The sequence below is a fragment of the Aedes aegypti genome, chromosome 2 (assembly GCF_002204515.2).
Source record: "Aedes aegypti strain LVP_AGWG chromosome 2, AaegL5.0 Primary Assembly, whole genome shotgun sequence".
Classification (NCBI taxonomy): Eukaryota; Metazoa; Arthropoda; class Insecta; order Diptera; family Culicidae; genus Aedes; species Aedes aegypti.
The window spans coordinates 426,402,008-426,425,255 of NC_035108.1; the positions used below are offsets into that span (position 1 = coordinate 426,402,008).

General features: G+C 39.6%; 1 protein-coding gene across 10 annotated transcripts in view; it reads right to left on the minus strand.

Annotated features, from left to right (window-relative positions):
• Positions 1-1,027: 1,027 nt before the first annotated feature.
• LOC5573175 (protein kinase C and casein kinase II substrate protein 3) overlaps positions 1,028-23,248 on the minus strand; it is a 147,951-nt gene continuing 125,730 nt past the window's right edge. For 9 of the 10 annotated variants that reach the window (XM_021847582.1, XM_021847588.1, XM_021847581.1 and 6 more), the window contains one exon: positions 1,968-2,950. In XM_021847582.1, coding sequence (XP_021703274.1) covers positions 2,838-2,950 — 113 coding nt within the window. In that variant the 3' untranslated portion in view covers positions 1,968-2,837. Of the gene's footprint in view, positions 2,951-23,248 lie in introns of all 10 variants that reach the window. The other variant, XM_021847587.1, reaches the window with a different exon arrangement.

Consider the following 23,248-nt stretch of genomic DNA (forward strand, 5'->3'; position numbering starts at 1 on the left):
CCTACATCTAGTTTGCCACGCGCTGACAGCCTGAGTACCGGGCCTCAAAGTGTCAAATCAATTTTATAAACAAAAACAATTTATAGGCATACAAGAAACAGTGAAAACCCATAGCTAAATATAAAAATAATTGAAATGCGTTTTGTGATAACACCGCCACTAGCGTTCTACTACTAATATTTCTATTATATGAACATTGTCTTTGATTGAACTCAAATAGCAGCTGCAAACCATAAATTATGTTCAAGTTTATATTTTTCGTTACGTTGTGTATCAACTGGTATAAAGCCTGCTAGCTTAGCGGCCTTAGCCTTATGAGGCTTTGGAAAAATTAACGATTGACACACTAGCCATAATTTCATCCCATTCATCCGCATGCATTCATACAACACGCATGACATTTATCGTTCGTGGAAGATAACGAGCCATGAACGAAAACAAGACAGACACACACTACTCACTGTTTGGCGCCGATCACTGTGTGTCAACACTTGTAACATTCGATGACCCAGTCTCATTCTGATTTAGAAACATATGCGAATATTTTCCATTTTCGGAGCTATGTTTGCAACTAAAGGGGTGTTCAATGATCCAATAGATTATAATTAGGCTGTAAAAGGTTGCATTAGCAGAAAATATGGAAGTTATTATCAATTTTATGCAAAACATACATCACCCGAATGGCTCGATACTGTTGCAGTTTGTGAGAGTTGCTGCTCTTGAGCGCTCTCGTGCCAAGTACCAAACGAGAGAATGAATTTCCACATTCATAAGGCTCTCCGATTGCGATGTGCCACGAACTGTTATGGTTCGCGATCTGTTACCCTCTCCGAATATGGTTCGATCGGCTTATTCGGATCAAAATCCAAACACTGGTTCTTATGAGCACTTCTAAGTTATTAACTGAGAGCTTTCATTGTCAATCGACCATATTTCCTTTTATTCATCGTGTGGCAAGCACGAAGATACTCTATACCCTGGGACGCCGAGAAAATGGTATTTCTTTCACATTGAAAAAATCTGTTCATATGTTTAACTTCACTAGTAATATATATAAATAACTTAAATCTCCTATCGTCTACTAAGTCCTAATATGTTCTGCTCTGATTTCTTCATAGAATATTTCTCAAACGTAATATATTACAATAACATTCTCGGTTCAACTGCTGCCGTTTCGTTCGCCGCTTAAATCCCGTGATTTGTAAGAGTAGTTTATCATATCGCTGATACGTGTACATTCGCAACTTGTCACTCTTCGGTTCAATTGCTCTTGAAAGTTTAGCCAGGGAAAATAGTTTTGTTTTCCCTGGCATGTTTCGACCTTGTTGCCTGCTACAACTTGGAACATTTAATCTTTCCTTAATATAAACCTTTTCGACCAGTTTGAGTTGTGTATGCATTGTTGTGACTAACAAATCGTTTAATTTAGCGTAAACCTCGATGGTACTAGTGTGGAGCTACAGAAGAATGATTCGACCCTAAGACTCGCTAATTGTGTAATATTTGTTAGTTCAATATATTCGATGGTGGATTCAGTTGTATTCTTTTGTGTTTGTAAAGATGCTTTGTATTTTGTTCTATAATTTAGTCCCATAACATTATTTTTTGGCAAATTTTCCAACGTTTTGTATGCTTTTCCTTGTAATAGAAATCGATTGTTTTCAAGTTCTTGTCGTGACTGCAGCAACAAGATGCAGACAGGAAGGGGCTGTCCATTAATTATGTAAGGGTTTATGGGGGGAGGGGGGGTTTCAGATTTCTTACGCGCCATACAATTTATTTTTAATTTTCATACAAAAAATCTTACCATGGGGGGAGGGGGGGTTGAAAAACCCCGAAAATTGTCTTACGTAATTAATGGATCGCCCCGAAGCTGTGCATAACATGCGGAGTTTGGGTATCAGGGTGTGTAGGTATCGGGAATCAAAAACTGTCCTCTGTTCATTCATTCCATTTTGAAACTGTATTAATCGTAAATGCAGCTTAGCTTACACATGTTCTGAATTTTTGATTCTATCATTTTGTATATTCTACTCTTGAAAGTCATAAATCTACATTTTAACAAACGTGACTATGTGTATCTTCTCCGGTCTCCACGCGGGATCCGTCCTGAAAAACCACAATTTGCATTCGCGTAAACGCTTCAGTCAGTACCGCCCTTTGCTTACGTACCTAAGTGTGTGTATTTATATGGGTGAGCATAATTGTTGCTTTAAAATCGCCTTAGAATTTCACTCTATTCTCGATCTTTACATGCCACAATCCTTTCAAACGTACTAACTGATTAAAATCTAATTTGGTAAAAATATAAACATTGTATCGATGCAATCAATCTGTATCGACAATTGTAAACTAATGATACTTCAAAGTAACCTTTAAACAACAGAAGACTTTCTTTACAAGTCTTAGTTCATCTTCCACAAAGCCCACTTTTATAAACTATTTTAACAAAATCTTACACATCATCTATATAGAAAATTTTGAACAGCTGAATTTGAAAGATTCGATCTTGTAAACCGATTGAACTATCTGGGACACTCCTTCAGCATTCAATTCAAATACTTTTGAAATAAGGCAGACAAGGCTTTGTAAAATTTATTTCTCCTTCAAAAAGAAAATTTACTCTACAACAATACATTTCTACGCCAAGAGCGAATGAGTGCCCTTGAGTCTTCAGTAAATTTGAAATAAAAGTAACAATCCATCACCACGACTTGCGCCGCTATGGTGAATATGTTCCATTCTTTTGGCTCAAATCTTTCCGGCGTGGAGTTGCTGTGGCTGGCGGTTATTAATCGATTCCGGAAATCTGAAGATGTGATCCCGAAAAAAAACGCTTACGTCGCTATCGTTTCGACGTAGTTTGCGGGATACAAACCAACGCGGCCATCCTTGCGGCCCTTGCACCAACCCTGTTCATCTTCATCTTCGAGCTTTTCGAATACGTCACCTGAAAATAAACCAGAATGAGGTATATTAGTTATTTTCTCGTAGTTTGCCAGTGTTGTGTTAGTGCATATTCGAAAGAGAGCTTATCGTTTAAGAGAGAAAAAGGAATATAAATGCTGTGCTATGAAACAGAACAGAAATACAAGATGAGAAGTTATCTGTACGCGAGCTGAAGCAGACGTGTTTCCTGAAACCTTTTAATTACAGTATCACCGAAACTCTATTTAAGTCTACCTCTTAAAACGTATACTTTTTGGTTTCCACCTCGATTCAGTCCGCTTTGTAGTTATTACAGCTGGCGACGAGGAGTAAGTACGGTAAAAAAAAAAAAAGTGATTTTTGCGACAGTGAATCGTTTTAGTGCTATAAGTGTTTCGCCCTACATTCCCAGAGTCAAGTAAGTTTTTTTCCCTGGGAAGAGCTAGGAGATTTTTGGCGGACAAAGCGTCATTTTGAAGTGCATTTTTTATATTGTTTGTAGTCCTTTTGTTCTTTGCTTTTTGTTTGACTTTCAAAGAGGTGCGAAATTACAACCGATAAAACAAAAGTGATAGTGAAAGAGTTTTTAATTGTGTCAAAAAGCATTGTTTTGTGTTTTCAACGACTATCAATCATTTAAACAAACGAATTGTGGATATTTTTTAAGAGAAATTGAATTTTCCAGCAGCATTTTTTGCTTGTTTTATCTTATTTTTAATTTTCACCATTTTGTTTTTTTTTTTTCTGTGTAGCTATTCCGTCTGACGGGTCGTTGCGAGAGTGAGTTCGTCGATTTCACTGATCATTTACGACGGACGAAGTTCACTCACTAATCCGTTGCTACATGTGTGAGTGGTAGGAAAACAAATCGAGCAGTTGAGTTACCAGTCGTACCGAACAAACCACCATACACACTACTACATAGTAGCAGGCAACGACTCGGGTAGCGAGGCAGACAGCGCGGTGCAGCATTTTGTACGTGAACGAGAAAACGGTGCATCCTCAGGTGCATTGTTTCATTTGTTTTCGGGCAACACAAAGAAAAGGATCAGCTGTTTCAAAAACATCGTTTTGTGCGACGTCTGAGATTAAGTTCCGTTGGTGCCTGCTAGCTGCTGCTGTTGGAGGCTGTTTAATACTTGGTGTAATACCACAAGCCGGTGTTTGCGGCGGTTTTTTTTCTCCTGCATGCTGTTTGTATCCGCCACAATATTCTCCCAAGGTGAAGTACTTCGGTGTCAAGGTACGTGACTTTGTTTTTGTTTAATATTTTGGAAGTTTTTATATTGATATTTTATTGCGAACGCGCATGATTGTAGTTTGATTTGTGCTTTTGTTTTGTTTTATTTTCAATAAAGAATGTCGGTGTCAACAACCATTGAGCCATATTTGCCAAATTCAATTCCGTTTGCGCAATACATTGAGCAGCTTGAATATGTATTTCTTAATAACAATGTGCCTGAAGAACGATACAAGACATCCTTTTTAGCCGTGTGTGGTGTAACGGTTTTTTCTGAAATCAAAAAACTTTTTCCCGGTCAAGACGTTAAAACCCTATCTTATCAGCAGATTACTGAGCAACTAAAAAAGAGGTTCGACAAATGTGATTCGGAGGTGATAAATAGTTACAAGTTTTGGAGTAGAAGACAGGGAAGAAATGAGAAGTCTGAGGATTTTGTGATCGCGGTAAAGGTTCTAGCCGAACAATGTGGGTTTGGTACCTTTAAAGATAGGGCAATCCGAGATCTTCTAGTTATAGGAGTATACAACCGAGATATTCAGAAGCGCTTGTGTGATGAGGATGATTTGTCTGCTGCAAGAGCGGAGAAGCTCATACTGAATCATGAGATTTCCAATTTTAGAACAAGTGTTTTGAAAGATGACGATGATCAAAATACTTCCATAGTTGCTCGTTTAGGAAGAAAGGAGGTACGTTCTCGCTCGAAACAAAGATATCGTGGTAGGAGTAAGAGCGGTAATCGCAGTGTTTCATTTTTGCCAAGGCATAAGCAAAGAAGATATGGGGACCGGAGATATGATTCAGAAAAACCGATATATTCCTGCTCTTTTTGCAAAAAGACGGGCCACACACGGAAGTTTTGTTATAAGCTGCATGGTAGAGGGCAGCGTTCAGCAGATGTCAAGTTCCTAGGATCGCCGAAGAAATCCACTAGTGCTACCACAAGTGGAAGTGGAAATTTTAAAAGGCCCGTTTACACTGATGACGAAGACGATGAGGATTTGCCTTGCATGATGATTTCCTCGATCAATCGCATAAATGAAGCTTGTTATGTGGAGGTTTCGGTTGAGAAAAGTGTTTTGACGATGGAAATTGACTGCGGCTCAGCAGAGACCGTTATTTCCGAAGAACTGTTTCTAAGGAACTTTAAACACATCAAACTCTCACCATGCAACAAGAAACTGGCAGTAATTGATGGCAAAAGATTGAAAGTTCTGGGCAAAATAAGCGTATCAGTTCATCTGAAAGGTCGTAGGCAGCAACTGTGCATGATAGTGCTTAGGTGTGAAAACGATTTCATGCCATTGATGGGTCGCACCTGGTTGGATTGCTTTTATGAAGGATGGCGAAACATTTTTTTGAACTCAGGAATTCAGAACGAAAACATTCACAAGATTGATGAGGAACATGTGGTTGATGAGTTGAAAAGTAAGTTTTCATCAGTTTTTGATGGGGATTTTTCAACTCCAATAGTTGGGTATGAAGGAGATCTTGTTTTGAAAGACGATAAGCCGATTTTTAGAAAAGCATATGGAGTACCGCTTAGATTGCGGGACAAAGTCATTGAGCATTTAGATTCTTTGGAGAGAGATGGGGTTATTACACCGATAGAAACCAGTGAATGGGCTTCACCGGTAGTAATAGTGATGAAAAAGGATCAAAGCATCCGTTTAGTGATCGATTGCAAAGTTTCAATAAATAAAGTGATAATTCCTAACACTTACCCATTACCTGTTGCACAGGACCTTTTTGCCTCTCTATCAGGATCAAAAGTTTTTTGCTCACTTGATTTAGCGGGTGCTTATACGCAACTTTTGTTGTCGAAAGCTTCTAAAAAATTTATGGTCATAAACACTATAAAAGGCTTATATGTTTACAACCGTCTACCACAAGGAGCATCGTCAAGTGCATCCATATTCCAAAAAGTTATGGACGAAGTGCTTCACGGTCTGGAAGATGTGTTCTGTTATCTTGACGATGTTTTGATTGCGGGAAAAGATTGGGAGGACTGCCAAAGAAAACTTTATTTAGTACTGGAAAGATTGGCCAGAGCCAATATAAAGGTAAACTTGAAAAAGTGCAAATTTTTTGTTACGGAGTTGCAATATTTAGGACACATTCTGACGGACAAAGGTTTGTCACCATGTCCGCAGAAAATTGAAACTATTCGTGAAGCGAAAGCTCCACGAAATGTTACAGAACTTAAGGCTTTTTTGGGTTTATTGAATTATTATTCTAAATTTATCCCCAATCTTTCCTCTCGCATTCAGTGCCTTTACGGACTTTTAAAGAAAAACGTTAGATTCGTTTGGACAGATATATGTGAACAAACTTTCAATGACTGTAAGAATTTTCTCCTTCGTCCATGTTTGTTGGAGTATTTTGACCCTTCAAAACCAATTATTGTTACTACCGATGCATCTAGCTATGGACTAGGAGGAGTGATGTCACACATAATAGATGGAGAGGAGCGTCCCATTTGCTTTACTTCTTTCAGCCTAAATGATGCACAAAAGAAGTACCCAATTTTGCATTTAGAAGCACTGGCGGTTGTTTGTGCAGTTAAGAAATTTCATAAATTTCTGTTTGGAATGAAGTTTGTAATTTACACTGATCACAAACCTTTAATTGGGATATTTGGTAAGGAAGGGAAGAATCAAATTTCGGTAACAAGGCTGCAAAGATATGTCATTGAACTTTCTATTTACGATTATGAAATCATATACCGGCCTTCTTCCAAAATGGCAAATGCGGATTTTTGCTCTCGTTTTCCCCTCCCTCAGCCTGTTCCTAAAGTTCTAGATCGTGAGTTTGTGAAGAGTTTAAATTTTACCGACCAATTTCCTCTGGATTGTAAAGAAATATCAAAAGAAACAACTCGAGATGATTTTTTGGTGGCAATCATGACTTATCTCAGACAAGGGTGGCCGGATCGACTTGACAGAAGATTCAGAGATGTTTATTCACACCACCAGGAACTTGAAGAAGTAGAAGGATGTGTGTTGTTTCAGGATCGAGTGATTATTCCAGACGTTCTAAAACCACAGGTTTTGAAGATGCTGCATAGAAACCATAACGGTATAAGCAAAATGAAACAATTGGCTCGAAGAACGGTGTACTGGTTCGGTATGAACAAGGATGTGGAAGAATACGTCAAATGCTGTAGAGCATGCAATCAGATGACACCCGTTTCAAAACCAGCAGCCTATTCTTCATGGATTCCAACTAAAAAGCCGTTCAGCAGAGTACACGCAGACTTCTTTCACTTGGATCACAAAACATTCCTGGTTATAGTGGACAGTTGCACGAAGTGGATCGAGCTGGAATACATGAAATCTAGCACGGACAGTAATAATGTTATCAAGGTTTTTCTCAATGTATTTGCCAGATATGGTTTACCGGATGTTCTGGTAACGGACGGAGGGCCACCGTTCAACTCAATGAATTTCGTTGATTTTTTTGAAAATCAGGGGGTGAAAGTAATGAAAAGCCCGCCTTATCACCCCGAAAGCAACGGGCAGGCCGAACGTATGGTTCGATTAGTAAAGGATGTTTTTAAAAAATTTCTCATTGATCCAGAAATGAAAAAACTTGAAACGGATTTACAGGTTTCCTACTTCCTTTTAAATTATAGAAATACCTGTCAAGATGATGATGGACGATTTCCATCTGAAAGACTCCTTTCATATAAACCCAAGACGCTATTGGATTTGATTAATCCCAAATCTAATTTTAAACACAATTTAATAATAAGGCATGATGACTATTCACCTACTGTCTCTACAAGTACCGACAATTTCAACGACCAGTTCGTTAATCTTAAGTGCGGTGACCTGAGTCCAGTTGTTAATTACACCTATCGTTTGTCTGGTGAGTTGCAAGCTTACTGTCAATGATGATGTCACGCTACACGATAAGTGTTCATCTGCAACAACCAGACAGCTCACCAATCCACCGCGAGGTGGATCGTGCTGAGTTGTTGAGTTGAAGGAGAGCGAAAGAAGGAAGGCACAAAAGTCTGTTTGACAGCTCTGCAGAAAGCACGTGCGCACGGACAGAGCGCGTGCGCACGGAAAGAGCGCCAGTTCGGCTCGATTTGCAATGATCGGTTATTATTATTATTTTTTCGCTATTGGATATTCTATGGTTTGGTTGATCGATGTTAAAGTTTGTTTTAAAAGCAGCTCCACTTATTTTGAAACATATTGCCGTGTACAATAGTAGACAACACGACTAATTTAATTAAAATAATTTGAAATTATAATTAGTACATATACAAAAGGGGAAGAACGTTTAGGCTGGTTGTGCATTACGATAAAATCTCTTAACATAACCAATGCTTGTTGTTGGTTCTTGTGGAAGGATCAACATGTTCGGCTTAACGAATCTTATTTTAAATATCGAATAACACCACATGCAATTGAACAAAAAGGATGTGATTACAATAGGCTTTTGATATTTTCAATTCTGAACCACCGCAAAAAAAAAAAAAATATTGGGAATCAAAATTCTTCTGAGGATCAATATTGTCGTTCATTTATGGGGATAAATTAAAATTGTTATTGTTCTATACATACTTATTTATTATAATTACCTGTAAATATTGATACAGCACAATTCAAGTATTTAAATATCAAATAGCAAACATAGATATGGTCGGTGTTCAGACAGACTGAACCAAGTGTTTTTTTCAATCGAGTAAGAAAAATGTACCCGAAACATGTGAAACATCAAAATATTATAGATATTTACTGTTATAATGGAACTTATCTATTTGATGATACATTTGTATCAAAATAACATGGAAGATTTAAAATTGATGGAGTTCTTTACGTATCCTTAGAGCTCCAAAATTCATCTAGTCTGGTCTGTCTAAACACCGACCATATGATTCTCAAAAACTCATGAGAATGGTATTTTACTCTTTGAACTGTTATTTAATTTGGATGTGTTTAAAAGATTTATAAATTTAATTTATTATTGATGTTACGAGCTATGTCTGTAGTTAAACTTAATGCTACACAAGAAATATATTTGAATCAAAGTATTTTTATATATAAATCATATGAAAAAAAAATGTTCCAGAAAGTACTCTAGAATTCTTTGGGAGCGTCTCCCGGGATTCTTCCTTAAATCATTCATGAATCCTTCAAATCCTCTCTGGGATTGTTCTGCTGAAAATCTTGAGATTATTTCTGAATTTTCTTCCAGATATCGCTTTGGGATTCATAAAAAAAACGTTACCATTCCGGTATTACTTCTGAGATTCTTTCGGATATCCCATTGCGATTATTCTGGACATCTTTTTGGATTTTTTTGCAGAACTCTGTATGTGATTTTGCGTGTATCTCCTTAAGGATTACTTTTGAAATCCAGGAAATTAAATTCTTTGAAATTCTTGAAAATTATTATTATTATGATTATTATTATCTTTATTAGGGAGATTTTCAGCCCAGGGCTGGTTCATCTCCATCTTGAAAGTTGTTTTCGAAATACTATGGAAGATTTTACCATAAATCCTGATGCAATCCATTTGGATATTTAAAGAGGATTTTATCAAAATATGTACGACTCTACTAGAAATTTTTCGAGAATTCCTCCGAAAATAACTCTAGATTTTTATCCGGAAATAATTCTGGTATTCTTATGAGAATGCCTCTGGTATTCTTCTAAAAATGACTTGAGATGCTTTCGGAAATCTTTCTGAAATTCTTCAAGAAATTCTACTGAGATTTTTACGCCAATATCTTTGAAATACTCCTGGGACTCTTACAAAAATCCTGTTGGAGTTTTTTTTTTCGGATATCTTTCTATTCTAAATTTTTCAATAAATTTTGCTGGGATTGTGCTGTATAACCTGCTAAGATTCATCTAAAAATACGACTGTCATTCTTCCGGATATCATTCAAGAATTCCACCGGAAGTTTTCGTGAGATTCAACCGTAAATCGTTCTGGTATTTTTCAGAAATTCCATTGAGATTCTTAAAAATATCCTTCTGAAAAATTTTCTGAGAATTGTTTTGGGATTATAGAAGGATTTCCAGAAGAATTCCAAGGCGATTCACAGAAACATCACTTCTGTATGAAGGATTATCGTTAATATCTGAAATAATCCCATGAGAATTCTAAATCCAAATTACAGTGATATTCAAAAGAATCCCAGAAGTTATTTCGCCAGAATCCCTGAAAGATTTAAAGGATATTCATAGACATCCAGAAGATTTTATGAATATTTTCCAGAATAATTCCGATGTCCAGATGAATTGCAGAAAGATTCATGGAATAATTTCAAACGGGATTTTCGGAATCATTTGAAAGTAACTTTTAGAAGATCCTCAGAAAAAGAAATCAGTAATCAAAGTAATCGAAAAAATCTCATTATTTCAAGCAATGCTCGTTGGTTCATGTCGAAGGATCAACATGTTAGGCTTAACGAATCTTATTTTAAATATTGAATGACACCACATACAATTAAACTAGTATGTGATTACAATTCTGAATCACCGCAAAAAAATATTTAGAATCACGATCCTTCTGAGAGGGATGATGTGGTGGATGCACATTCTAATTAAAATTGTCGTTCAATTATGGCTGTTGTAACTGTTTTCTTTTAGAAGTCCCGTGGGTAAAACTCGAAATTGGTTGGGACAGAGAAGAACATCGGTGAGGATAAACACGAACGAATCGAATCCAAGCGAGAACGGTATTTGAATCGGACCACAAAACACGTTTCATCACCGGGAGATTGTGCATGGCTATTACATTGTTGAGCAGACGTGATCCTAGAACTGCAGCCTGGAGCTCGAGCCGAGGAATCGTCAGCAGTTTTAGCGGTGCTACTTTCGATTTTGCTGCAACAAGGCTAACTTCAGGGCCTTCGGGTGTTTCAACTCTGAAATATACTGCACATGCGTACGCAGCCTGGCTTGCATCCACAAACACATGGACCTGCAACTTGGAATAGCTACTCTCTGTTGCTTCACTGAGGTAACACCGAGGTATTTGAAGTGTATTCAATTTTGGGATAAGTCCAATCCACTCCTTCCACTGCATCCAGATTTGGTCGGTGATCGGATCATCCCATCCTATGCCGGAAGCCCATATGTCCTGCATGATAGTACGGCCATGTATCAAAAAGAACGCAATCAGTCCCATCGGATCGAAGAAGCTCATGACTGTACGCAAGACTTCCCGTTTTGTTGGAATATGGGACTCCTCCAGAACGTGCAGTAGATTGTCTCGCAAAGCAACGGTGAATGTGAATATGTCACTGTTAGGCATCCACTTCATGCCCAGTACGGATTCGACTCGTTCGTGTTTATCCTCACCGATGTTCTTCTCTGCCTCAAGCGATTCGTCGCCGACTCGTGCGGCTATCGTCGGATCATTGGACAAAAAGTTTCGGATCTCAAAACCTCCTTCAGCGTGGATATTCTTCACCTGCCGTCCGATCTTCACCGCATCTTCGACGGTTCCAAAACTGTCCAGATAGTCATCAACGTAATGACGATGGATGATGGCTTCTGCTGCTCGCGGATACGACATTTCAAACTCCTTGGCATTCAAGTTCTTAATATATTGGGCGCTGCTCGGGGAACAAGCTGCTCCGAAGATGGCTACATCCATAACGTAGGTCACCGGCTCTGTTTCTGGATGATCCCTGAACAAGAATCTCTGGAACTGACGATCTTGAGGGCGGATGAAGAATCGGTGAAACATCTCCTTGATGTCTCCGGTTAAGGCATACCGATACAACCGAAACTTTGCAATGACTGATGGGAGAGATGTCAAGAAGTCTGGCCCTTTTAACAGAGCAGTATTCAGGGAAACTCCATCGACCTTGGCCGCCGCGTCCCAAATCATCCTCAGCTTGTTCGGTTTCTTCGGATTCAGGACTATACCCAGTGGCAAGTACCAGCACTGGTCAGCGTTTGTTGTGGATAACTCGTGATGAGTCGCCTTGTGTGCATATTGCTTTTCCTCATAATCTCGTACTTGCTGTCTAACACGTTCATACAACGTTAAATCTTGATTCAACCGCCTTTCCAGAGAACACATGCGTTTGAATGCCATACCATAGCTGTTCGGAAACTGTACATCATCTGTTTTCCACAGTAATCCCGTCTCAAAAGATTTGCCGATTCTCCTAGTAGTTGTTTGCAGCAACATTCTTGCCCGCTTATCCTCTTCAGATTCCAAGTGGGTTGTTGGAGGCATAACACCTATATTATCGAGGGTGATGTAGTCACGAACTAATTGATTAAGTTCTTGCTCTTGATCGGTCCATCCTCCAAAATGAAGCCCACATACGACGGTCGAGGTTGGTGCCGTCGCGCATCCGTAGATGCTCCATCCGATGCGGCTCTTTGCGGCTATCGGTTCTACCCACTTTCCTTCTCTAACTTTCAGCGGCACAGTGAGCTTCAAGTTGTCAAGACCAATCAAGAGCTTTGGCGACACCTTTTCGTAACTGCGTATTGGTAAGCCACGAAGATGTGCGTACCGACTACACATCTCCTCGTAATTAACCGTCTGTGACGGAAGCAGCAGACCACCTACTGTACGAGCGTTGGAGAGTTGATACTGTTTCGGCGAATCCTGTGCAGCTATGTATGCACTGATTCTTCTTGATTTTGGCTCACTGCGCTTAATGTTTCCGGTCCACTGCAAATTTAGCGGTTCCGTTGGTCCTGCCAACCCAAGCTGATCTGCCACGGAGTCTTCCAGCAGCGTGATCTTCGATCCTTCATCCACGAAGGCATAGACGTTCATCTTACAATTCTTTCCGTACAAAGTGACAGGAATAATCCTGAACAGGGGTCCCTCACTCACTAACGGCTCGCTCAAATGACTTGTTGACACTACCGCCGGAGCCACTGATGACGGAGAATGTAATAGCGGATGATGCTTCAGCCGGCAATCATTGACTCCGCATTCTTTCGCCGTTTTACACGGCCATTTGCCATGGAAATTTAAACACGATCGGCATACACCGCTTTGCTGCACCACGTTTAATCTTCCACTAACGTCCATCGATTTGAATCGGCTGCATTCCGCCACCCGATGTCCTTCCACTTTGCAAAATGTGCATGGTTTCTTCGAGGTCCGGGCACCCAAACTGCTGTTATCTGATTCACTTTCAAGGGCCACCGCAGTTTCCGTATGTGTCTGCACAAATACACGCTCCTTTGACTTCTGCTTCTGAACCTTCTCGTTACTAGGAAAATCGTCCGCTACATCGTAGGCAAGTTCTACTAAAGTGGACATGAACTCTCCAAATGTACTTAAATCCACGTTATGGCGCATGCTTTTGTAGGCTGACCACTTGAGCTTGTAATCGACAGGCAGCTTACCAACCAGATCATGTAATAACGATGGATTGGTAAGATGTGCTTGCTGTCCGGCGTTCTTCAGATGTTGCACCAAATTATCGACTACTAAACCAAATTCGATAATCCCATCCAATTCATTTATCCTTAAAGACGGCAGTCGACGGACGCGTTCCGTCATAGAACGGATGAGAGTCTCCGGTCTACCGTAACGCATCTCCAAGGTACGGATAACGTGTGGAACGCTTGCCGGGCAGAGCAGTCTACAACGAACAGATTCGAGAGCTGACCCCTTCAAACAGCGTTGGAGTCGAATTAAGTTTTCATCGTCCGAAAACCCGCAAGTGGAAGTTGACCGACGAAAGTTGCTAATCCAAATCGGCCATTCCTCAGGATTGCCTGAAAACATGGGCAAATCCTTACCCATCACCTGTCTGGCAGCCAGTTGTCGATTTGTCGGGCCATCCAGGTAGTCCTCGCTGTAGCGCTCTTGATTGACAGGCGCAACACTTCTCGGGACCGGTTGCTCACTCCTCACACCGAATCCTGCTTCACGTTGATCTGTTGAAACTCGAATAGGGGCACGTATATTCTGTCCTATTCCAGAAGCGTTCGGATGCACTTCCACGCTATGATGTTCGCTGTCATCTCCAGTGGATAAGAATCTTCCGCCAGCGTTGGACAAACGACTTTCACTTTCCCGTCTTCCACGAACGCTTGGAAGATCACGAGACACGAAACGATCGATGCAGTCAACACCACTCACTAAAAGTTTCAGGTTTTTATTACCAGTTATGACTCTGGTTCCGGAGGTTTCTCCCATACCCAGCTTTTCAAACTCGTCAACGAAATGTCGCTCAGCGAAATCATTCGTGCGAGCTTGCTGTACTACAGTTTTCTGATCGACTACAGGTTTTGTGGGGAGAAAATGCGAGGGGGAGACAACTTTATTGGGCGTGGTTAGAGGGTGTTGGTCTAAGCTCCTATCGTCCCTAATATTGATTGTAGCTTGATGGTTAGTTTTTTGTTCGACAAATACCTGCTTCGGACCATTACTAGGGTCGACTGCTGACGTGAACTCTGTTGATTGTCCCGCTGTCTGCTGCGTCGATTTCTTTAGCCAATCCTCCACCTTATCCTTGGAACCGGTATCCGTACCGATCGAACTACCTCTGCCACTGCCATACTCGGATGCCTGCCGGATTAACTTTACCTTCTCCTCCTCTGACTGCCTTCTTATCGCCATCTGCTGTTTCCTGTATTCGCGTTCCACTTCCATCTTCTTCTTTAGAGCGGCCTTGGCATCAGTGATCCTTTTCGCTTCGATCGCCAACTCCTTTTCCCGCAATTCCTCCTCAAGCTTCCGTTCGAGGTCCTGAAGTTCTTTCTCCGCTGCCAGTTCTTCTTCTCTTATTCGCTGTTGTTCTTCAACGGCCTTTAGCTCCAATTCCAGTCGAATCCGGGCACTCGATGTAGTACTAGCCTCACCCTTCTTCGACTTGCGGCTGACTTTGCTGCCGGTTGAAGACTTCGCCACCAGCTTCTTCGGCGGAACAGCTAAACTCTCCGGTTGTACTGCCGGCACTTTCGGTTTCGCACCTTTCTTGTTTGGTTCCGTCACACCAATATGGTGTTGATTGGTGTTCGGATCATTAGGGAGTTCACAGGATGCACATTTCCAACTGCGATCTTGAACCGTTGCATCGACCCGCGCACATGAATAATGATGCCATTCATGGCATGCATCACACGCCACCATATCATCGTGTTCGTCGGGCTTGGAGCATGAAGCGCAATTTCGTGGCATCTGCGAGTCATTCCCTTTATCCGCCATTGCTTATGCGGTGTTAAAATTCTAAAGGATGTTGTAACTGTTTTCTTTTAGAAGTCCCGTGGGTAAAACTCGAAATTGGTTGGGACAGCTTTAGCTGTAATTAATTTATTTTATAATTGCTGTATGTTTTTGGATAACAAGTTTACTTACAATTTTAACAGTTCCTCCGTACTAATCCTTTAGTTTTACAAATTTAGCTAGTAGTATGTGTTTGATGTGTCGTAACTAGATTTACAAATTCATATTAGGTAAGTAATAGGTTTTTATATATGTTCAGTTTTACACTTACATTTAGGTTCAAATTCACTCAACTTCAAATTGAATACTAGCTTTAAGAAATTTTAGAAATCAAGAAATTTCTTTTTAAATCTACCACTAAGATTGAATCTCTCACAAATCTGCAACGTAATCGATCGTGATGTTTTGCCCTTTCTGACAGGTTTCTGTTCTTTGACATTTCCTCTCGATATTCGTATGCGCCCTGTGATAATTTAGGTACGTACGCGCCGAGGGATCTTCGTCGTCACATCCCCCCACCCGTAAACCATCTTGTTCAGTTTCCGGTTTACCGCCTTTAACGACGTCGAGTAACGCCAACTTCACAATTGGTCTCCGAAGTACACCATTCACTGTCCGTACCAGTGCTTGTCGCACTCGCCCATCTTTACCTTGCATGACTTTCTCCACTATTCTGGTCCTCGAGCCGAGGAATCGTCAGCAGTTTTAGCGGTGCTACTTTCGATTTTGCTGCAACAAGGCAGATCAGAGGCGGTACCATCAATATGTGGGATTCAGGATAGGTGAAATACTCTCAATGACGGATGTCAACGAGTGGCGGAAAGTACCCACAAAAGAAAATGTAGCGGATGACGCAACCAAATGGGGAACCGGACCGGATGTTAAATCAGAGAGTCGATGGTTTCGAGGACCAGCGTTTCTTAAAAAGCCGGAAGCCTCATGGCCAGGAAGAGATGATCAGATCGACACTACGGAGGAAGAGCTGGTGATGTGTAACCTTCATGAGGAATTAAGACCGTCACTGGTGGATGTCGAAAGGTTCAGTAAATGGGAGAAACTACATCGTACCATGACATACGTACATCGATTCATCGAAAACATCCGACGATCACAACGAAACGAGGAGCGTATACTGGGAGCCTTGACGCACGAAGAGTTGGTGGCTGCCGAGAGATCGTTGTGGATTCAAGCACAAGCCGAGTGCTTTGCATCGGAACTACAGCAGGTAAAGAAGACGAAGGGGAGGCCTTATGATGTTCATGGCGCGCTTTCAAAATCCAGCAAAATATACAAGCAATGCCCGTTCATGGATGAGACTGGCGTTATGCGAAAACGAAGCCGCCTTGAAAATGCTGATTGGATACCGTATTGCACCAAATATCCAGTAATCCTACCCCACCAACATCGAATTACTCTTCTTCTCGTCGACTACTTTCACCGTCGTCTTCGACACCGCAACCGCGAAACGGTTGTCAACGAGATGCGACAGCTCTACGAGATTTCGAGACTTAGGTCACTAACGTACAAAGTGACGAATGACTGCATGGCTTGTAAAATTCGTCGTGCGTCACCTAGTTCGCCTCTTATGGCGCCGCTACCGAAGGTCAGAGTGAGCCCCTACGTGCGGCCGTTTACCTTCGTAGGTGTAGACTATTTTGGACCAGTGCTGGTGAAAGTAGGGCGCAGCAATGTCAAGCGGTGGATAGCTCTTTTCACTTGCTTGACAATTCGTGCGGTACATCTTGAAGTTGTACATAGCTTGTCCAAGGAATCATGCGTGATGGCCGTGAGAAGATTCGTGTCGCGGCGTGGAGCACCAGCAGAAATCTTTAGCGACAACGGCACCAACTTTGTTGGTGCAAGCAATCAGTTGAAGCGGGAGATCGAAGAGTTAACTCACCATTTAGCGTCAACATTCACCAACACCACAACCCGTTGGTCGTTCAACCCACCGGGAGCACCTCATATGGGAGGAGCGTGGGAGAGAATGGTCCGATCAGTCAAGGTCGCTATCGAGGGCATTTTAGAAGCGCAGAGACGACCGGACGATGAAGTTTTGGAGACCGTGGTCATAGAGGCGGAGGCAATGATCAATTCACGGCCGCTGACATACATACCATTGGAGGCGGCTGACCAGGAGTCTCTAACTCCTAATCACTTCCTGTTAGGAAGTTCAAGCGGAGTGAAACAGGTGCCGGTGCTGCCAACGGATTACCAATCGTCGTTGAGGAACGGATGGAAATTAGCGCAACATTTGTCGGATGGGATATGGAGAAGGTGGATCAAAGAATACTTGCCGGTGATATCGAGAAGATCAAAATGGTTCGATGAAGTAAAGGATCTTGCGGAAGGCGATCTTGTGTTGGTCGTTGACGGCGCGGTGCGGAATCAATGGATAAGAGGAATAGTGGAGAAAGTCATGCAAGGTAAAGATGGGCGAGTGCGACAAGCACTGGTACGGACAGTGAATGGTGTACTTCGGAGACCAATTGTGAAGTTGGCGTTACTCGACGTCGTTAAAGGCGGTAAACCGGAAACTGAACAAGATGGTTTACGGGTGGGGGGATGTGACGACGAAGATCCCTCGGCGCGTACGTACCTAAATTATCACAGGGCGCATACGAATATCGAGAGGAAATGTCAAAGAACAGAAACCTGTCAGAAAGGGCAAAACATCACGATCGATTACGTTGCAGATTTGTGAGAGATTCAATCTTAGTGGTAGATTTAAAAAGAAATTTCTTGATTTCTAAAATTTCTTAAAGCTAGTATTCAATTTGAAGTTGAGTGAATTTGAACCTAAATGTAAGTGTAAAACTGAACATATATAAAAACCTATTACTTACCTAATATGAATTTGTAAATCTAGTTACGACACATCAAACACATACTACTAGCTAAATTTGTAAAACTAAAGGATTAGTACGGAGGAACTGTTAAAATTGTAAGTAAACTTGTTATCCAAAAACATACAGCAATTATAAAATAAATTAATTACAGCTAAAGCTGTCCCAACCAATTTCGAGTTTTACCCACGGGACTTCTAAAAGAAAACAGTTACAACAATGGCGATAAATTAAAATTGTTATTGTTCCATAAATACTTGTTTATTATAATTACTTGTTAATATTGATACAGCATATAAAAAGACATTGGTCCAGAAATTACTCCAGAATTCTATGGAATTTCCCTCCTGGGATTCTTCCTTAAATCACTTATGAATCCTTCAAAACCTCTCTGGGGTTGTTCTGGAAATCTAAAGATTATTTCTGATTTTTCTCTAAGTTCTTCTGGAAATCACAGAATACTTACAGATATCGCTTTTGAACTCATCTAAAAAACATCGTTAGCATTCCGGTACTGTATCTAAGATTCTTTCGGATATCCTTTGTGATTCTTCTGGACATCTTATTGAAATATTTGCATAAATCTGTATGTGAGTTTGCGTTTATCTCCTTAAGGATTACTTTTGAAATCCTGGAAATCAAATTCGAATCGAAATTCTCGAAGATTCTTTCGGAAATTCAATGGAAGATTCTAACAAAAATCCTGATGCAATTCTTCTGGATATTTTTAGAGGATTTTGCCAAAAAATGTACTACGACTCTACTACAAATTCGTCGAGAATTCCTCCGAAAATAACTCTGGCCTTTTCCGGAAATACTTCTGGGATTATTATGAGAATACCTCTGGTATTCTTCCGGAAATCACCTGAGATGCTTTCGGAATCCCTTTAGAATACTTTCGAGGATGCTTCCGAAAATCTTTCTGAAATTATTCTAGAAATGCCACTGAGATTTTTACGTCAATATTCTTGAAATTTGTCTGGGACTCTTCCAAAAATCCTGTAGGAAATCTTCCAGATATCTTTCTAGCATTCTTTCGGGAAGCCTTCTGGGATACTTTCGAAAATCTTTCTAAGGATACTTCAAATCCTTCTGTTAAGGATTCTTGCAGAAATTCTTCCCGAATTACCTCTAGACTCTGGGAGTTTCCTGAATTTTTCAAGAAAACTGTTATTATTTCGACTATCTCTCTAGGATTCTTTCGGAAATTCTTCTACAATACCCCCAGATTTCTTTCTGTTATCCTGCTGGAGGACTTCAAAACATCTTTCTAAGATTCTTCCAGAAATTTTACTGGAATTTTTCAAGAAATTCTGCTGGGATTCTTCCGTAAAACCTGCCGAAATTCATCCGGAAATACGACTGGAATTCAACAAGAATTTCACCGGAAGTTTTTGTGGGATTCAACCGTAAATTGTCCTGGTATTTTGTTTAAATACATTGAGATTCTTAGGGAAAAATATACAGGATTCTTAAAAATATCCTTCTGAAAATTCTTCTGGAAATTGCTTTGGAATTAAAGGAGGATTTCCGGAAGAATCCCAGGTCGATTTACAGAAGAACCACAGAGAAATCACTAAAATATTATCAGGGAGATTTCTAAAGGAATTATTTTAAGGATTCTCGTAAATTCCTGAAACAATCTCAGGAGAATTTCGAATGGATTTTGAATGTTTTTTACAGTGATATCCAAAAGAATCCCAGAAGTTATTTCGCAAGAACCCCTGAAGATTCAATGAAAAGACACAGACATCCAGATGATTTCATGAATATTTTCCAGAATAATTACGATGTCCAGAAGAGCTCCAGAAAGATTTACGGAATAATTTCAAATGGAATTTCCAGAACCATTTAAAAGTCACTTTCAAAAGATGCTCAGAAAGAGAAATCAGTAATCAAAGAATCTCATAGATATTTTTTTAAAAGTCCCAGTGACTGTCCGGTAGTTTTCTTGGAGGATTTCCATTTGAAGTCAAGAGGGATTTTCAGAAAATTCTGCCAAGGATTTAAGAAAATTTTCAAGGAAAATCAATGATAAATCACGAAAAAAATCAAAAACACTTCCTTATGAATTTCCAGAAGAATCACAAAGTTTTTTTTTCTCAAAAAATCTTAGAAAAAAATTCTAAAGAATCACGAAGGAATTTTCGGAATAATTCTGGATATACAAAATTATCTCAGGCAGAAACAATAAAATCAATAGCAATAAATCTGTAAGAATATAAGAAGGATTTCTGTAAGAATATAAGGAGGATTTACAAACAATTACAGAGGAATTTTCGGATGAGTTCCAAAAATAAAGATTTAAAAAAATCCCCGTCATCTGGAAGATTCTTAGCAGGATTTTCGGAAGTATTCCACAGGGATTTCTGGGAGAATTCCATTGGGATTTACAAAAGAATTCCAGAGGAATTTCCGAAAGAATCCCAAGAATTTGCACGGAAGAAAGTGAAGTGAAATAATAGATTTTTTTGATTATAGTCTCAGGCGTCTTTCCGAGAGTATTCTAGAATAATAGGTATAATCTAAGACATTTTTCGGAAAGAATCTCAAAGGGATTTTTGAAGAACTTTCAAAGAGTTTCACGGAAGAAATACTGAAGAATTACGAGGAAAATATCAGAATTTAAATAATAATTTTGATTGGATTTCCAGAAGAAATCCCGAGAAATTTTGTGAGAATCCCCGAACCCAGATTTTTAAAATAGATTCCATTACACTGGAAAGCAATCATTAAATCATTTTCGGCAGAATTCCAGAATTTTACAGCAGAATCCTGAAAGGATTTCCCAAGATAAATAATAACCCAAGATGGGTTTCTGGGATAGTCCAATAGGAAGTCCCAAGGAGGTTATTGGAAAAATCAGAGCGATCAAAGAAATAACTACATATAATAATTTCAGAAGGGTTTCTGAAAGAATCTCAGTGAATTTTCAAGATGTCCTCTAGCAACACAACTAATATATACTAATATTTACAACTCAATACTTAATTATAAATTGCGTTAAGGTGATTATAGAACAAAGCCACACCTCAAATTTTCAAAAGCACAAGACTTGAGAACCAAACAGCTCTCACCGTTGAAAATTTATCCCATTAGTCACCACCAGCAAGCAAGCAGATTGATTGGTTTTCAACGCAAACTGTTGTCAGATTCTTCAGTCTTGTGCCCTTGTTTGGCTTCGTTTTATAATCACCTTAAGCTGAGTGTACGCCATCCAGTTTGGGGGCGGATTGACGGTATCGAAGTGGATTAAAAACAATTATAGGAAAACGTGTGGAAAATACATATGAACTGCGCAGAATACATCAGACCGATTTAGCATTGCTGCGCACTTCTAAAAGCATTTTATTTTTATTAAAATGTTTGATAATAGTAGAACGACAATGATCATCAGTTGATTTTCCGCTACTGTTTTTTTTAAATTACAATTGTTATTTCTTTCCGTGCACGCGCTCGGGAAATGAATCTGGCCATGGTGCAACAACCGCGCTACATTCGATGAATCCTATGCGACAAAAATTGTCGGCGCTATCCGTCAAATTCGCTCACCAAAGCTATTTTGGTGACTTTAACATCACAGCTCTGATCTATTACAAAAATGCTAACAAAAGTGACATTAGGCGATGGTTACCTGCAACGTATCTTAAACGTATTTCTTCGAATGTTTTTCAGATATCACTTGGAGGCAGGATGATTACGGCACACAGACGACAGATTAAAATTTCCGAGGTTCCTAAAAGTACAACTGGCTCACGTTTTGTGATTCGCAGAGAGAATGTGCAGAGTAATTCTAGAAAGAGAAGGAGAGAGGTTGACGTCGAAGATGACGAAAGAATTTCAGATCAGGAGCCGGATTTTTATGGCTTCCCAGCGGAATCGTTTATTTTTAGAGAAGAAACTCCGATCGGAGATCAAATAGATAGGCAAGAGATTAATTTAGCGTCGAACCAAACAAGAAAATCTAGTAGAAATGCTAAGAAAAAACGTAAAGGAGATTTTGTATACTATTGATTTTTATTCTGAATTTCAAATCGTTCAATATTATAGTCAAAGTTTTGATTTCGAATTCTATTAGATTTTGAATTAGTTTTCATTCTTAATGAAAGGAGGAGTTGTTGTGTTAGTGCATATTCGAAAGAGAGCTTATCGTTTAAGAGAGAAAAAGGAATATAAATGCTGTGCTATGAAACAGAACAGAAATACAAGATGAGAAGTTATCTGTACGCGAGCTGAAGCAGACGTGTTTCCTGAAACCTTTTAATTACAGTATCACCGAAACTCTATTTAAGTCTACCTCTTAAAACGTATACTTTTTGGTTTCCACCTCGATTCAGTCCGCTTTGTAGTTATTACAGCCAGGAACACAGACGCCAGGACTCGGGTCACGCAGGGTTATACCGAGTAAAGTCCAACATCAAATAGAAAGCAAGTCGTAAACATATTTTGTTTTCAGCATCATATTCATCATTTTATCAATGCTTTGACTATCAGATGAACTATATGGCGAATTACTTCCAACACACTTAATTTATTTCGCCGAGAACCCAATCTCGGCGAAAATCTCGGTAAAAGTTCAAAGTGCCAAACACGACTGTAAAATGTAAAACTCATCCAGCTGTCAAAATTTGCTGAGCAGATCGGCAATGCTTTGCCGATAATTTCGGCACATTTTTACCGAAATTCAGTAAAAGTTCATTTTTGTTTTTTATTTCAATAAGAAGAAGAAAAGGATCAAAAACAAAAAAAAGCAATTTTATTTAAGTTTTCTTTTCACAACAAAAAACAAATTTTATTCTTTTGATGCTAACGACGTAGGCTCACATAAATATAAGAAGAAGCAAACATCCTTCAATCGCCACTGGAATATTTTCTTTTATATTATTCGTCCAATTTGACATCCAAATTTGAAGTCCAACTTGAATGATTTAGAACACAATTATACAGAAATGACAAGTAAAATCGAAAATTTACTTAATGAAAAACGGATTTGACCTCAGTGACAAACGAATATCAGAAAACAAATTTCATGTCAATAATTAACATGACGGA